At 49.8% G+C, this 17,837-nt stretch overlaps 1 protein-coding gene across 1 annotated transcript; it reads right to left on the bottom strand.

Annotated features, from left to right (window-relative positions):
• Positions 1-14,062: 14,062 nt before the first annotated feature.
• SOWAHD (sosondowah ankyrin repeat domain family member D) lies at positions 14,063-17,611 on the bottom strand. The gene has a single exon (XM_023249098.2). It carries the CDS (start codon positions 16,517-16,519, stop codon positions 15,563-15,565), a length of 957 nt encoding a protein of 318 aa, XP_023104866.1. The 5' UTR covers positions 16,520-17,611; the 3' UTR covers positions 14,063-15,562.
• Positions 17,612-17,837: the final 226 nt, after the last annotated feature.

The raw sequence follows: 17,837 nt of genomic DNA, 5'->3' as shown, positions 1-17,837 counted from the left end.
AATTTCAAGAACCATCGGCTCAGTTGCGATCATCGTCACGTACTACTCGCATTGCAAGACACCACTCGTTTGGCAAATTAAATTTTGTTAGAAGTGTTTGCTCATCTTGGGGAACCCTCACCAAACAAAGTTTTACTGTATTTGGTTTGGGATGGCTGTGAGACTTCCAGGAGAAGATATCCAATAGAGATATCTTGTGGATATGCAAGTCAAAAGAGAACTGGAGGAGGCTGTGGGTTAGGGGAGGGGTTTTGTTTTGACCTAGGGGTGACAGCTTGTTTGCAAAATGACCTTGAAGAGCGCAGAAGAGAAGGAAAGGTAGGAAGACAGAGGGGGTCAATAGGAATAGCCAATGGATCGAAGCTCCCGGGGGCTGGGGAGGGACGGGTTAGCCCAGGACTAGGGGTTTGTCTTACAGAGGAGGAAAGCCTAGGAATTAAGAGTTCAGATGCTTGGGTGGGGGGATGGGTGAAATAGGTGAAGGGGACTAAGAACACACTTATCTTTAAAAAAAAAAAAAGTTAGGGGCGCCTGGGTGGCTCAGAAGGTTAAGCGTCCAACTTTGGCTCAGGTCATGATCTCACGTCAGCGCACAGCCTGCTTCAGATCCTTGATCTCCCTGCCTCTCTGCCCCTCCCCACCCACTCCACCCCCCCCCCCCGTCTCTCAAAAAATAAACAGTTTAAAAAAAGAAAGAAAATCATTTATATTAAAAAAGTACACTTATCCTGATGAACACTGAGTAACATCTAGACCCGTCGAATCACTGTATTGTACACCTGAAACTAATATAGCACCGTATGTTAACTCTAGTGGAATTTAAAAAAAATTGAAAAAGAGTTCAGGGGCGCCGGCTGGCTCAGTCGGTAGAGCACGTGACTCTTGGTCTCGGGGTTGTGAGTTTGAGACCCACGTGGCAGGGCAAGATTAGGTAAAAAAAAAAGAAAAGAGTTCAGGCTCTGGAATCTGGGTCCTGTCGCCTTCTAGCTGTGAGACCTTGGGCAAGTCACTTACTTTCCTGAGTGTCAGTTTCCTCAACTTTAAAGTGGGAAAATGATGAGAACCTGCTAAGTTTGGCCTGGTAATCACAGGCCATAGTGTGTGTAATAGGCTTACCACGGTGCTTGGCGCTTAGGTCGTGCCGCCTAAATGGGAGGTGTCATCGTTATAACAGGAGCACAGGAGGAAAAACAACGGATGCACGCACAAGTCAGGTCATAGGTTTGGTTACGGGAAGCTGAACAAATTCTTTTTAGATATTTTATATCTTTTTGATGAAATAAAAGGTGAGGTTATCTAAAGGGGGCTGTGTGCGGATGTCTCTGAGACTAGAAAAGCCACTTGTTTTGCATTGTCTAGGAGACAGGATAGTCACGGTCAACAAGGGTCAACAAATTGCTAGTCGCTGAAATCGTCAAGATTTGCTTTTTGGTTTTTTTTTTAATGTTTATTTATTTTTGAGAGAGATAGAGACAGAGAGTGAGTGGGGGAGGGGCAGAGAGAGAGGGAGACACAGAATCCGAAGCAGGCTCCAGGCTCTGAGCTGTGAGCACAGAGCCAGACGCAGGGCTCGAACCCATCGACAACGAGATCGTGACCTGAGCTGAAGTCAGACACTCAACCGACTGAGCCCCCCAGGCGCCCCAAGATTTGCTTTTATTTTATTTTATTTTTTTTAATTTTTTTAAATGTTTTTATTAATTTTTGACAGAAGAACAGAGCATGAGCGGGGGAAAGGTCAGAAAGAGAGGGAGACACAGAATCCAAAGTGGGCCCTGGGCTGTCAGCACAGAGCCCAACGCGGGGCTTGAACTCACAGACAGAGAGATCATGACCTGAGCTGAAGTCGGATGCTCAACTGACTGAGCCACCCAGGCGCCCCAAGATTTCCTTTATATTAAAGTGACTTCTGCTTTTGTAGCCTAGTACTGAAACTTGTACGCAGTACAAGTCACAAGTATTTGTTCATCTGTTTTTTTCCTGATCTAGTTTCCTTTGTTTTCAAGAGTTTATTTTTTAAGTAACTCTACATCCAACACGGGGCTCGAACTTACAACCCCGAGATCAAGAGTCACGTGCTCCACCGACTGAGCCAGCCAGGTGCCCGTGATCTAGTTTCTTAATAGACTTTGTAAAGAACAATTATAGAGATACCAAAAAGTTGAGAAGATAATACAGATAAAGCTCATGATTTATTTGGATTTTCTTAGTTTTTACTTAATATCTGTTTTCTGTTCCAGGATCCCATCTGCTTTGCATATCGTTGTTATATCCCCTTAGGCTCTTGTTGGCTGTGATGGTGTCTTGGATTTTCCTTTTTGATGACCTTGACAATTTTGAGTACTGGTCAAATTTTTGTAGGATGCCCCTTTATTGGATTGTTTGATGTTTTTGTCATGATTAGAATGAGGTTATAGGTTTGGAGGAGGAAGGTCACAGAGATAAAGTGCCGTTCTTCTCAGATCATGTCAAGGGTACATCCCCCTTGATATTGACCTTGATCACCTGGTTAAAGTAGTGTGGCTCAGGCTTCACCATAAAGTTACTTTTCCTTCTTCCCAACTGTACTCTTTGGAAGGAAGTCACAATGTGCAGCACTCTCTTAAGGAGCAGAGAATTGTATTTTCCACACTTTAAGGGAGGAATGTCCCCATAAATTATTTGGAATTATTCTGCGTGGGACATGTGTCTCTTTTTCCTATTTATTTGTTTATTTATTTAATAATTTATTTATATCAAAATGGACTTATGGATATTTCTTTTATACTTTGTATACTTTTTATAATCCAGTACCTTCCCAGCCCTAGAATCAACTATTTTTCCAAAGAAGCAAGGAACCTTGGTTTCTTTTACTGGGAAATGGTATTAGAAACCAAGATCTGGGCACTAGGTATTTCCCATCCGAATAAACTTTAATCTGATCACAAACCTATCATCTTGAAGTAACATAGTTGGTTTTTTTTTAAAGTGTATTTATTTCTTTTGAGGCAGAGAAGAGCACAGGGGCAGCAGAGGAGCAGAGAGAGGGAGAGAGAGAGAGAGAGAGAGAGAGAGAGAGAGAGAGGGAATCCCAAGCAGGCTCCTCACTGTCAGCGCAGAGCCCGATGCAGGGCTCAATCCCACGAACTGCGAGGTCATGACCAAAACCAAGAGTCAGGCGCTTAACAGGCTGAGCCACCCTGGCGCCCCATCATGGTTGCTTTTTGTATCAGTGTTCAACCAGAGAAGCAGGACCAGTAGGCAATATCTATTAAGAGATTTATTGCAAGGAACTGACTTCCATGATGGTGAGGTCTGACTAGGCAAATTGGGAATCCACAGGGCAGGCCTTCAGGAGGGTACAGTGGACCTCATGAGCTTGGGCTGTCCACAGGCAGAATTTCTTTTCTTGAGGGAGCTTCAACCCTGCTCTTAAGGCTCCTCAACTGATTAAATCAGTCCCACCCAGGTTATTCAGCAAAGCCCGGTTTGGATCTTCTGTCCTCCTCTCTCTCTCTTCTCTCTCTCTCTCAAAATGAATAAACATTAAAAAAAAAAAAAAAAAGCAAATGGTCTACATGCTCCAATCAAAAGACTAGGGAGACTGAATATATTTAAAAAAAAAAAAAAAAAAAACCCAGACAACCAAACAAATGAAAACAAGACCCATCTATGTTTCCTACAAGAGACTCACAACAGACTTAAAGACACACACAAACAAAAAGTGAATGAATGGAAAAATATACTCCATGTAAATGGAAGCCAAAAAAAAAAAAAAAAAAAAAAAGCTGGGGTAGGCAATACTTGTATCAAACAAAATAGGGTTTAAAAGGAAGAGTGTAATAAGAGACAAAGAATAGCACTACATAATGATAAAGGGATCAATCCAACAAGAGGATATAACAATTGTGGGGGTTTTTTATTAAAAATTTTTTTTGGGGCGCCTGGGTGGTACAGTCGGTTGAGCGTCCAACTTCAGCCAGGTCACAATCTCGCAGTCCGGGAGTTCAAGCCCCACATCAGGCTCTGGGCTGATGGCTCAGAGCCTGGAGCCTGTTTCCGATTCTGTGTCTCCCTCTCTCTCTGCCCCTCCCCCGTTCATGCTCTGTTTCTCTCTGTCCCAAAAATAAATAAACGTTGAAAAAAAAATTTTTTAATGTTTATTAATTTTTGAGAGACAGAGTGTGAGTGGGGGAGAGGCAGAGAGAGAAGGAGACACAGAATCCGAAGCAGGCTCCAGGTTCCAAGCTGCCAGCACAGAGCCTGACCCGGGGCTCGAACCCATGAACCACGGGATCATGACCTGAGCTGAAGTTGGCCGCTTAACCGACCTAGCTACCCAGGCGCCCCAAGGATATAACAATTATAAATATATATGCACCCAACAGGGGAGTGTCTAAATATATAAAGAAATATTGACAGATAGGAGGGAGAAAGTGACAGTAATACAATAATAAGGCACTTTAACACCCTCCCCTTACATCAGTGGATAGATCATCCAGATAGAAAATCAATAAGGAGGGGCACCTGGGTGGGTAAAGCGAGTCTAGAAGGAAGACATCTCAGGGCGCCTGGGTGGCTCAGTCGGCTAAGCCTGTGACTTTAGTTCAGGTCATGATCTCATGCTTGTGAGTAGAGGGAACCTATCTCAACAGGAGAAAGGCCGTATATAACAAACCCACAACTAATATCACATTCAATGGTGAAAAGCTGAAAGCTTTTTCTCTAAGGTCACGGACAAGACTAGGATGTCCATTCTTAGCACTTTTAGTCAGCATAGCACTGCACGTCCTAGCCGCAGCAATCAGACCAGGAAAAGAAATAAAAGCCACCCAAATTGGTAAAGAAGAAGTAAAATTTTCACTATTTGCAGATGACATGATACTATGTAACATGGAAAGCATACATAGTATCTCCCCTGGAAAGTAGAACTGATAAATGAACTCAAAGTTGCAGGATACAAAATTAATATACAGAAATCTGTTGTATTTCTTTTTTTTAATTTTTTTTCAGCATTTTTATTTATTTTTGGGACAGAGAGACAGAGCATGAACGGGGGAGGGGCAGAGAGAGAGAGGGAGACACAGAATCGGAAACAGGCTCCAGGCTCCGAGCCATCAGCCCAGAGCCTGACGCGGGGCTCGAACTCACGGACCGCGAGATTGTGACCTGGCTGAAGTCGGACGCTTAACCGACTGCGCCACCCAGGCACCCCGAGAAACCTGTTGTATTTCTATACGCTGATAATGAAGTGACAGAAACAGAAATTAAGAAAACAATCCCATTTATATTTCATCAAAAAGAATAAAATACTGGGGCGCCTGGGTGGCTCAGTCGGTTCAGCGTCCGACTTCGGCTCAGGTCATGATCTTGCTGGTCCCGAGCTCGAGTCCCACACTGGGCTCTGTGCTGACAGCTCAGAGTCTGGAGGCTGTTTCGGATTCTGTGTCTCCGTCTCTCTCTCTCTCTCTCTCTCTCTCTCTCTCTCTGCCCCTCCCCCGCTCATGCTCACTCTCGCTCTCTCTCTCTCTCTCTGTCTCTCTCTCTCAAAAATAAGTAAACATTAAAAAAAAGAATACAATACCTAGGAACAAATTTAACCAAGGAAGTGAAAGGCCTGTATTCTAAAACCTATGAGACCTTGATGAACAAAATTGGAGATGACACAAATAAATGGAAAGACAGTCCATGCTCGTGGATGGGAAGAATTAATATTGTTAACATGTTCATACCATCCAAAGCAATCTACAGATTCAATGCAATCCCAATAAAAATACCAATACTCTCTTTCACACAACTACAACAAATAATCCTACAATTTGTATGGAACCACAAAAGACCCCAAATAACTAAAGCAATCTTAAGAGAGAAGAACAAAGTTGGAAGTATCACAATCCTAGATTTAAAACAATACTACAGGGGCACCTGGGTGGCTCAGTCGGTTAAGCCTTGGACTTCAGCTCAGGTCATGAGCTCATGGTTCGTGGGTTTGAGCCCCACATCGGGCTCTGTGCTGACAGCTGGATCCTGGAGACTGCTTCGGCTTCTGTGTCTCCCCCTCTCTCTGCCCCTCTCGTGCTCTGTCTCTGTCTCTCAATAATAAATAAACGTTAAAAATTTATAAAAATAAAATAAAAAAATAAAAAATAAAACAACACTACAAAGCTACAGTAATCAAAACAGTATGGTATTGGCACAAAAACAGACACACAGATGGCACCTGGCTGGCTCAGTGGGTTGGGCATCCAACTCTTGATTTCAGCTCAGGTCATGGACTCACAGTTCATGAGTTCAAGCTCCATGTGGGGATCTGTGCTGACCATGCGGAGCCTGCTTGGGATTCTGTCTCCCACTCTCTCTGCCCTTCCTCCACTTGTTCTCTACTCTCTCTCTCAAAATAAATAAATAAACATTAAAAAAATAGACACATAAAACAATAGAATGGTATAGAAAACCCAGAAGTAAACCCATGCCTATATGGTCATTTAATCTATGACAATGGAGGCAAGAATCTACAACGGGCAAAAGACAGACTCTTCAATAAAAGGTGTTGGGAAAACTGGACGGCTACATGCAGAAGAATGAAATTGGACTACGTACACCATAAGTAAAAATACAGTTAAAATGGACTAAAGATCTAAATGTAAGACCTGAAACCATAAAACTCTTACAAAAAAAAAAAAAGCAGTAATCTCTTAGACATCAGCCTTAGCAATATTTTTCTGGATCTGTCTCCTCAGGCAAGGGAAACAAAAGCAAAAACAAATAATTGCAACTACATCAAACTAAAAAGTTTCTGCACAGTGAGGGACACCATCAAGAAAACAAAAAGGCAACCTACTGAAATGCAAGAACATATTTGCAAATGATATATCCGATAAGGGATTAATATCCAAAATATATAAAGAACTCCTACAACTCAACACTAAAAAGCAAACCCAAAAACCCCCAAATAATCTGGGTAAAGAATTGCCAAAGGGCCTGGATAGGCATTTTTCCAAAGAAGACATCCAGATGGCCAACAGGCACATAAGATGCTCAACGTCACTCCTCATCAGGGAAATACAAATCAAAACCACACTGAGATACCACCTCACACCCGTAAGAGTGGCTAAAATGAACAAATCAGGAGACTATAGATGCTGGCGAGGATGTGGAGAAACGGGAACCCTCTTGCACTGTTGGTGGGAATGCAAACTGGAGCGGCCGCTCTGGAAAATGGTGTGGAGGTTCCTCGAAAAATTAATAACACACATATCATATGATCCAATCATTCCACTGCTGGTTATTTACCCGAAGAAAATGAAAACACTAATTCGAAATGATACATGCACACCCTATGTTTATTGCAGCATTATTTATAATAGCCAAGATAGGTAAACAACTTAAGTGTCCATCAGTAGATGAATGGGTAAAGAGAATGTGGTATATATATATATATATATATATATACACACACAATGGAGTCGTAGCCATAAAAAAGAATGAAATCTTGCCATTCATGACAACATGGATGGACCTAGAGGGTATAATGCTACGTGAAATAAGTCAGAGAAAGACAAATGCCCTATGATTTCACGTATATGTGGAATCTAAAAAACAAAAGAACAAACAAAAGAGAAATCGATTCAGACTTGTTTTTCATTTTTATTTTAAGTATGATCCATGCCCAACATGGGGCTTGAACTCACAACCCTGAGCTCAAGAGTCGCATGCTCTATGGACAAAGCCTGCCAGGTGTCCCAGAAGCAGACTCATTAACACACATACCAAAATGGTGGTCACCAGAGGAGAAGGGTGGAGGGACGGAGAGAATAGGTGAGGAGGATTAAGAGGTACAAACTTTCAGTCATAAAAGAAATAAATCACGGGGATGAAAAATACGGCCTAGGGGCGCCTGGGTGGCGCAGTCGGTTAAGCGTCCGACTTCAGCCAGGTCACGATCTCGCGGTCCGTGAGTTCGAGCCCCGCGTCGGGTTCTGGGCTGATGGCTCAGAGCCTGGAGCCTGTTTCCGATTCTGTGTCTCCCTCTCTCTCTGCCCCTCCCCCGTTCATGCTCTGTCTCTCTCTGTCCCAAAAATAAATAAACGTTGAAAAAACAAACAAACAAACAAACAAAAAATACGGCCTAGGGAATACAGTCAACTAATGTAATAATTTTGTACGGTTGGCCAGTGGTAGCTACACTTACCATGGTGAGCATTTTGTAATGTATGTAATTGTCAACTTACTACGATATACACTTAAAACTAGTATAATATCGTATGTCAACTATACCTCAGTTGAAAAATAAAGTGTACAGGGGGCACCTGGGCTCAGTCGTGAAGCATCTGACTTTGGCTCAGGTCATGATCTCACAGTTCATGAGTTCGAGTCCCACATCGGGTGAGCTCCAGCCCTGTTTCGGGTGAGCCCTGCATCTCTCTCTCTCTCTCTCTCTCTCTCTCTCTCTTTTCTCTCTCTCTCAAAAAACCAAAGTGTACAGTTGAGTTTCTTTTAGTATATTTACAGATATGTGCTACCATTACCACAGCCAATTTTGGAATATTTTCATCACCTTAAACGAAATTCCCTGCCCTTTACTATCACCTAGCCCCCCATCTTTCTCAGCCCTAGGCAACCTTTATATATATCTATATCTATATCTATATCTATATATATTTTAAATTTTTTTAATGTTTATTTTTGAGAGAGAGAGAGAGAGAGAGACAGGGAGACAGAGCATGAGTGGGGGAGGGGCAGAGAGAGAGGGAGACAGAATCGAAAGCAGGCTCCAGACTCCAAGCTGTCAGCACAGAGCCCGACACGGGGCTCAAACTCACAAACCATGAGATCGTGCCTGAGCCAAAATCAAGAGTCAGATGCTCAACTGGCTGAGCCACCGAGGCGTCCCTATCATTACCTTTTCAAGGTTCATCCACTTTGTTGCATGTATTGGAACTTGATTCCTGTTTATGGCCAAACAATATTCTATTGTGTGGTGACGCCACATTTTGCTTATCCATTCACCTGTTGATAGACATTAGGGTTATTTTTAGCTTTTGGCTATTATGAATGATGCTGCTATGAACATTCACGTAGAAATTTTTGTGTGGACATACGTTTTCATTTCTCTTAGGTAGATAACTTGATACCCAGGAGTGGAATTTCTGAGTCACAGAGCAAACAAGTTACGGTACCAATTCCCATGTGTGTATGGGGGGGGGGGTGTTCCCCACACTAATAAGGATCAATTCTTTCGTGCCAGCTGGGTACCCTACAACGTAACTCGATTTAGCTTCATTCTGACACTATCCACCGGGAGATTGGCATCAGATTCCACAGGTCGAGGACTGAGTCCTACAAGACCCACCCCCTCCCCTGACAACTTTAGATATCAGTCATAAGCCCAGGTGTCACCGGTGCTTTTGGCTGACCAGCTGTAGATTGCAGGTTCCAAGGACCCTCTCCTTGGGTTCGATTAATTCGCTAGAGCACCTCATAGAAATCAGAGAAACGTTTTACTTATTAGATCCCTAGTTTATGACAAAAGGGTATAACTCGGGAAGAGACGCATGGAAGAAATGTTTAGGGCAAGGCATAGGGAAGGGTTCTCGGGGCTTCCGTGCCGTCCAGGGTGCCACTCACCTAGCACCTCCACGTGTGTACCAGCCCAGAAGCTCTTAGAATTCCTTCCTTTTGGCTCTTTATGGACGCTTCATTACATAGCCATGGTTGATTGAATCATTGGCCTTTGGGGACTGACTCAACCTCAGGCCCTCTTCCCTCCCAGGAGGTTTGGGGGAGGTACGGAAAGTTCTGTTACTTTGGGTAATCCTGGGGTTGGTGGCCCTGGCAACCAGCCCTGTCTTAAGGGCTTTCTAAAAGACACCTGTTTAACATAACAAGACACCATTATCACTCTTATCAGGAAATTTGAAGGGTGCCTGGAACAAGGTCAAAGGCCAAATATATACATCTATATTTTTTAATTTTTTTTAACGTTTATTTATTTTTGAGACAGAGAGAGACAGAGCATGAATGGGGGAGGGTCAGAGAGAGGGAGACACAGAATCCAAAACAGGCTCCAGGCTCTGAGCTGTCAGCACAGAGCCTGACGCGGGACTTGAACTCCCGGACCGCGAGATCGTGACCTGAGCCGAAGTCGGCCGCTCAACCGACTGAGCCACCCAGGCGCCCCAACATATATATTTTTTAAATTTCAGTTTATTTATGTTGAGAGAGAATGAGAGAGCGAGTGTATGTGAGCGGGGGAGGGGTAGAGAGAGAGAATCCCAAGCAGACTCCACACTGTCAGCGCGGAGCCGGATGTGGGGCTCAGTCCCATGAACCGTGACATCCTGACCTGAGCCGGAATCAAGAGTCGGACGCTTCACCGACTGAGCCACCCAGGCGCCCCCACATATGTATTTACTATAAATCGCAATATCACATATGGTAACTCTACGTTCCAACTTTTTGAGGAGCTGTTAGACTGCTTTCCAAAGTGGCTGCACCATTTCACATTCCCACCAGCGGAGAATGAGGGTTCTCATTTCTCTGCATCCTTGTCCAATGCTTGTTATAATCTATCTGATCACAGTCATCCTCGTGGCTATAAAGTCGTATGTCATTCTGGGCTTCACGTGCATTTCCCTAATGACTAATGATGTTGAGCATCTTGTCAGGTGCTTGTCGGCTATGTGCATATATCCCTTCTTCTCCGGAGAACCGCCCGTTCCAGTCCTTTGCCCATTTTTTAAGGGCAGGTTGTTTATATTTTTGTCGTTGAGTTGTAGGATTCTTTATATACTCTAGATACTGGACCCTTACAAGATATATGTTTGCAAATATCTTCTGTTGTTCTGTGGGTCGTCTTTTTACTTTCCCAATCGTTTTCCTTTGAGGCCCCAAAGTCTTTAATTTCGGTGAAGTCCAATTTATCTCTTTCCTGTTTTGTCCCTTGTGCCTTTGAGTGCCAAGCTATGATTCCATGGCCAAATCCATATCTATTTATTAAGCACCCTCCATTCATCAGGAACTAGGGGTACTGTAGTGGGTAAGACAGACTTGGTCCCTGTCTTCATGGAATGTAAGTCTAGTGGTGGCAGGGGAGATTTTAACGTAATAACTGCTGGAATAATTTCCTCAAGTGTAATGAGGACTAGGGGCGCCTGGGTGGCTCAGTCGGGGGCAAGCATCCGACTTCCGCTCAGGTCATGATCTCACAGGTTCGTGAGTCCGAGCTCGGAGCCTGGAGCTTGCTTCGGATTCTCTGTCTTCCTCTTTGCCCGCCTCTCTCCCGCTCATGCTCTGTCTCTCAAAAATAAATAAATGCTAAAAAAATTTTTTGAAAGAAGTACAAGGAGGACTATGAAAAGGAGCAGAATGAGCCAAGTGCTAACCCAGCCCAAGGGGCAAGGAAGTCTTCCCCAAGGCAGTGACTAACATCTGCAGGATGAGTGGGAGTGGGCCAGGTGAAGGGGGCAAAGAACAGAGGGAAGAGTGTTTCTGGAGAGGGAACGGCATGTAGGGATTCCCAGAACTCGGAAGGACATGGCTCTTTCGAGGAACCTTGCTAGGAGGGCTGTGTGGCTGGCAGAGTGAGGAAGGGAGCAGGCAGGGGTGTGGGGCAGGGAGAAAAGGACTCGGGGAGAGAATGCAGAGTGAAAAGAAAGCTTTCTGAGACTTCAAGTTGGGAAACGCCAGCAATCACAGCTGTAGGAGGTCATGGAAGACGAGGGAAGAGAGTTTCCAGGAGTAGGAAGTGGCCAACATGAGTCAGTGAGGCCAGGAAGCGAATGAAGATAAGGACTTGCACTGGGCAGTTGGGAGGTCATCGCTGGAGACGGCGTAGAAGTAGTCGTGCTGGGATGATGGAGGTGGAAACCAGAATGCAGAGCGTTGAGGACAGATTTAGAAGTGAGGGGATGAGGGGCGCCTGGGGGGCTCAGTCGGTTAAGGATTCGACTCCTGATTTTGGCTCAGGTCATGATCTCAGTTCGTGGGATCGAGCCCCGAGTCGGGCTCTGTGCTGACAGTGTGGAGCCTGCTGGGGATTCTCTCTCTCTCTCTTCTCTCTGTGCCTCTCCCCATGCCGGCGTGCACTCTCTCTCTCTCAAAATAAACAAATAAACATTAAAAAAAAAATGATGTGAGATGGAGACAGTGAGGGGAGGAGACCTCCCTTTGGAGAGGCTTGGCTGCGAAGAGGAGAGAGTCACAGTTTTGGCCAGAAGGCTGGGGAGACTTGAGCCCATTTGTCCCCCCCCCCCTTTTTTTTTTTTTTGAGAGAGAGAGTGCATGTGTGAACCTGTGCACACCCACACAATCAGGGGAGTGGCAGAGAGAGAAGGAGAGAGAGAATCTCAGGCAGGCTCTGCTCAACAGCTCAGAGCCCAACTCAGGACTCGATCCCAGGAACTGTGAGATCATGACCTGAGCTGAAATCAAGAGTCCGACGCTCAACCGACTGAGCCCCCCAGGCGCCCCTCTCCTGGTCTCCGTTTGCCCTGCTAGGCTGTTGCACATGCGTCATCTGAAACCCTCGGAACCCTGCTGGGGAGGTTGTGTTGGTCCCACTTTGCTGATGAGGAAGCACAACTCAGAGGAGTGAGTGGCCTGCTTGCTCAAGGTCACTAATCGGTAGTCGGCATTCAAACCCAGGCTAGGCTAAGTGCTTTGCACACCAGTGGTTTTGAACTTTGCTGGGCGGGGGGGGGGGGGGGGGGGGGGGGGGGGCGCTGTGTGCCACCGTCTGTCCATCTCCGTGTTCACCAGTTTTACACGTGGGGCTTCGAGGTCAGCTTCGTGAGAGCAAGTTCTATGGAGGAAAAAAAAGTTTGAACGCCACTGCTCGCCACAGGGTTCTGTGAACTTCTGAGGTGAAGCATGACTTTTCTTGAAGCGTTTTTCCAGAAACGCTTTGCTTGTGTGATGTTCCACTGCGACCCCCCCCCCCCACCGTCTCCCTAGCACATCCATGCTTCATGTGACTGCCAGAGTAACTTTTCTAAAATCCCAGCAGGTTACTCCTCTGCTTAGAAACCTTCTATGGCTCCTGGCTACCTTTAGGGCAAAATCCACGCTCCTCCGTTAGCATGACCTATGAGACCCTTGGTGATCTGAACCCCCGCCCACTTCTCCAGCTTCGTCCTTAACTACTGCCCGGCTCCCGCCTTCCTGCCAAACCTGCCGACTTACATTTCCTGGTACTTGCTGTATTCTCCCAGACACACTCCGGTGGCTCTGCCAGGAGGCCCCTCCCCTCCTCCACTGACCAACGCCCCACGCACCCCTGGAGCCTCAGATCCGGCCTCACCTTCCTCCCTGGAAAGCCTTTCGCCTGGGTCAGGCCCCGCCCTTGGGTGGCAACCCCCCAAAACTCTCATGCTCACCTGTCACAGGCCTGCTTCTGTCACCTTTCCTCGTCCCCTGCTCCACCAGAATGCAGATTTGCATCATCTGCTTAGCTCCGTCTTGCTCCCCTGGAAAGCAGTTTCTCAGGGAATCTGTTCTTTCTCTTGGGGTAAGCATACCAGTCTTGCCTCAAAACGCATACCAGAAATGCCATTGGCTAGGCAATATCACATGATGAGGGAACTCTGCACGGGAGAATAGCTGACTCCGGGAGAAACGATACAGAGTGCTTTCCAATCTTCCGGCTGACTTGGTTTTCATTTTGGAAGAAGCAGGGCAGATGCCTGTCTCAGGTCCTCAGATCTGCTGCTAGTTCAGATGCTTAGGGGCAGACTTTTCCCACGAAGAGGGGACTGCTGTTCTAACTGTCCTTTGAACGCTGGGCACCGGCACAAGCCAACGTTCCCTCCAAGCCCGGCAGCCCGCAGCCCCAGCCGCTGGGCAGGAAGGCCCCGCCCCCACGGCCTTCACCCAGCCCAGCCCACCTTGCAAGCTGTCAAGGGAGAGACCGTGGAGCAGAGACCGCAGCCCTGCATCAGGCACCCAATTTGCATCTACAAAATGGGCTTGGGGGTGGAGTGGGCTGTGCCAGCTGCTGATGGCAACTGCCAGGATCCAGGAAGTGTTCACCCTTTCAAACACCGAAGAAGTTCACGGAGAACAAAAAGTTATTGCTACGCCACACTGTGTCAATTTAAGGTGTAGTTCCTAGACACATACGACAGGCCGAGAACGTTTACAGGGAGGGTTTGGATCATTTCATGGATGACAAGAACCCGGTGGGTTATTAAGGGAAGATCGTAACGTTTTGAGCCCGGAAGAGGTAACAGAGAGGGCCAAGCAGCCGGGCCAGGCGGAGACGGAAACCTGTGTGGATGAGCTCAGGGTGGCCTTTCTGTGTTCTGTGATGACTCAATTTCTCCCTGGTGTTCAAGGATGCGGATGGGAGGGCTGGGGACACAACAGTCCATTGCAAGGGCTGTCCAAGCTTCCAGGGATGCCGTGCTATTTTGAAAACGCGCCGTTCTCTAAGGCAGCATGGATCCCTAGCCACCAACTGCTTTTTCCTCCCTTCAGCCAAAGTCAACCTGTATTCTACTGTCTTCATACACAATTTCTGAATGGGGGCAATTTTCCAAACTATAACTTATAGATTACATGTAATGAAAAAGCAATGCCGATGATTAAAGAAGCCCTATCTCGGAAAAAGTGCCAGTGGGTGTGTCTCATGGGAGGGCAGAAGTCCAGGTAAATTACATGACTCACCACAAAATATCAGAAATGTACACTTGCCCATTTCGCCCTTCTCCCACCCCTCTGCCCCCTACAGACGACTCCTCGAGGATGAGACTTGTGCGGGAAGCCAGACCTAGCGGCCAAAGAGCCCCGGGGGACAGGCAAACTGTGTGTCTCTACTCAGAGCCAAGGTGAAAGCAGTTCCTTCCAGTGCACGGCTTGGCCATCTGCTGTGGGAAGGAGGTCCCGAGCCGCCCGGATCACTAGCTCCTGGCCAGCTGGTGAGCTCTTCCCTGCAAATGTAGGAAGCTTCCCGCACTCGGCAGTTAATGGAAAAAAAAAAAAAGTCACTCAAAGGACAGCTTTGTCATGTGAAAGGAAAACATACTCCGCTTTAATATGCTCAAGAAGTCATCCGTGACACATTAGAAAAAGTACCCGTAAAAGCCTGGAGGTGTCAGGAGCAGGTTGGGGGGAAGGGTGACTCTGCCCGCAGGAACAGCCGAGTCAAGCCTTCAGTTAGGTGTTTCCTCTGTTATCCGTGGTTTATAGTCTTAACTCGTTCTTCTAAGCGAGTGCTTCCTAATAAACCCAGAGCCTCTGCCTGCCCAGAAATGGCTCTTGGAACCGTTAAGTTTTCCTCTCCCACGTAGGACGGCACTCCCGCTCCTAACTCCGTAGTCCTGTAGTCTTGGGACTCGGCGTCAGGGCGGCTTGGTCTTTGCTGTCTCGGTGAGGGTACCCTGGTCCCCAGGTCTCCTGGCCGGTGGCCGTAGAAGACCTGGGACAGGCACCTGAGACAAAGCTGGAGGTGGTCCGCCGCTTGCAGGCCCAGCGCGCTCGGCTTCGGCCCGAGCTGCCGCCCCTTCGGGCGGGGCCCGAGACAACCGGAGACCGAGGCCTCGACGCGGCGTCGCGGTCCCTCCGCGCTCTCCGGTCTCCGTCGCCCTCACCGGTCCTGGAAGAAGGAGAATATTTGGCGGAAAAGGCCCTGAATTTGCGCCACCCGGCTGCCCGCGTAGTCCTTCTCCTTTCGGGGCGTGTAGTTCTTCTCCACGGCGGTCGCGCCCACCGCGCTCGGGGTCCGTCGCAGCGTCCACGCGGCGGCGCAGCCGCTGCTGTTGTTGTTGGCGTTGTTCCGCCCTCTGCCGCCCGCCGTCTCCCAGTCCTCGGCCCCCGACAGCTCCCGCAGGCTCCGCGGCGCGTCGGGTCGCAGGTAGTGACAGGCCCGGTGGCCGCTGTAGTCGCGGCGCGTGGGGTCAGCCCCCAAGGCGCCCACCAGCACCTTGATGACCATGTCGTGGCCCTGCAGGGCCGCCAGGTGGAGGGGCGTGAGGCCGCCGCTGCCCGAGGCGCTCACGTCGAGCTGCAGCCCCCGGCGCTGGGCGAAGTCGTACACCAGGATGAGCTCCTCGTGGCACCCGTGCTTGGCCAGCCAGTGCAGCACCGTGTAGCCCGTGATCGGGTCGCACCGCAGCAGCAGCCCGGGCTCGGCTTCCAGCTGCTCCCACAGCACCTCAAGGCGGCCCTCGGCGGCCGCCAGTATCCACGCGTGCTCGTGGGGCTCCAGGCACAGCCCGCCGCCGCCGCCCCCCGGACCGTTCGGCCCGGCCGGGGACTGCTCCTCGGCGCGCTCCTCCGACAGCCAGCCGGCGGGGGCCGCCCCCTGCAGCCCCAGCAGCTCCCACAGCGCTCCGCGCCGGCGGCCGCTGCCCGTTCCCGAGAGCATCGGCGAGCCGTGCAAGTCCCGGGAGGCGGCGGCCGCGGCGGCGTGGTCCCGGTACCTGCCCAGGCTGCTGGGGTCCGCTCTCGGGGGGCGGGGTGGCGCGGCGCTCCGCGAGCTCAGCGCGGTGGCGGCGAGGGAGGCCTTGCGCCCCGGGTTCGCGGCCCCTCGGGGCTCGGCCATGGTCCGGCCGCTGCCGCCGCGGCGCTTCCAGTGTCGAGCGTTCGCTGCCCTTCCCGGGCCCCTCCGGGAGAGGAACTGGCGCTGGCGTTGGGGAAGGAAGCGGCTTGAGCAATTGGGCTCGGAGGGAGGGAGCAAAGGAGGGGAGAGGGAGGGAGAGAGGCCGCGAGCCGCGAGAGGGCCCGGCGCGGGAGGTGTGTGTGTGGGGGGGTGTGCTTGGGAGGGTGGGAGCTCGGGCGGGGTACGCAGGGCAAGCCCCTCTAGAGCCCCGTGGGTACCGCCGCTCCCTCCGCGTCCCCGGGTCGCGGGCGGCTCCGCCCCAAACGGCCAGGTGAGCCGGGCAGCCCCGCCTCCCGCCCCGCGCGCTCCGGTGGGGCGGGCGCGAGCGGGCCCCGGCCGCCGCCCGCGCTCGCTAGCCGCCCGGTCGCCCGGCCGCCGCGGCCCGCGGGGCTTCTCGGCATCCCGGCAGCGGCTGGGGTGAAGAGGCTCTAGGGCGCCCCCTCCCCGGCGGGCTGAGCTCGGCTCTCGGCCAAGACCGCCGGGAGCGCGAGCCTTGAGTCCCGGGGCGCTGGCTCCCCGCCCCCTTCCTTCGCCTCTCCCTCTTATCTCCTCGGGAGTCTCCCTGCACTTTGTCCCCGAGCCGCCGTTGTCCCGCCCCTAGACAACGGAGGCGGTCGGGGACTCGGGCTCCCTTGCCTTGCCCTTCGTACGGCCTTGGCCCTCCCCGCGGAGCCCGGAGCGGCCCGGGATTCCCGCAGAGGAACCCGAGACGAGGGTCCAGGCGGAAACTCTTGCAGGGACCCGAAAAGGGGCGTTCCCCTCCTCCCCGCGGGTCCCTGCTCGGCTCTCCGCCCTCTCCTCCTCTTTAACCGTTCCCGAGTTGGCGTGAAGAAGCAGGCACAGGTGAATCAGTCCGCTGCCGGGGCAACGCCCTGCCCTCTTCAGAGAGGAAGGTAAAATAGCCTCAGGGAGACAACAGCGACACCTCCTGCCCCCGCCCCCGCCGTGTTACGGAGTTCAGTTAGTGGGCCACAGGGAGCCGCAGAGAAACTTCTTGAGTCAGAGCGGGGCACAGTCGTGCTTAAGGTGGTGTTTGGGAAGATGATTCGGGGAGAGGCAGAGGCAAGAAGCCGGGAGACCGTCCCGACAGTCTAGGCCAAAGGGGACGGGGGTTCAGGCCAGGCCAGCTCACTCCACTGGGCCCAACAATGATGGAAGCTATGCGAGGCTTTTCCTCCTTGACCCTCAAATATGTTGCCCTAAATATTTTGAGCTTTCCTTCGTGACAGCCTATGCGTGTGCAATCGATTTTTGAACATTT

This window comes from Felis catus, chromosome X, assembly GCF_018350175.1.
Source record: "Felis catus isolate Fca126 chromosome X, F.catus_Fca126_mat1.0, whole genome shotgun sequence".
NCBI lineage: Eukaryota > Metazoa > Chordata > Mammalia > Carnivora > Felidae > Felis > Felis catus.
Note: the sequence above shows the minus strand (reverse complement) of the source record. Positions and strands in the feature narration are given on the sequence as shown.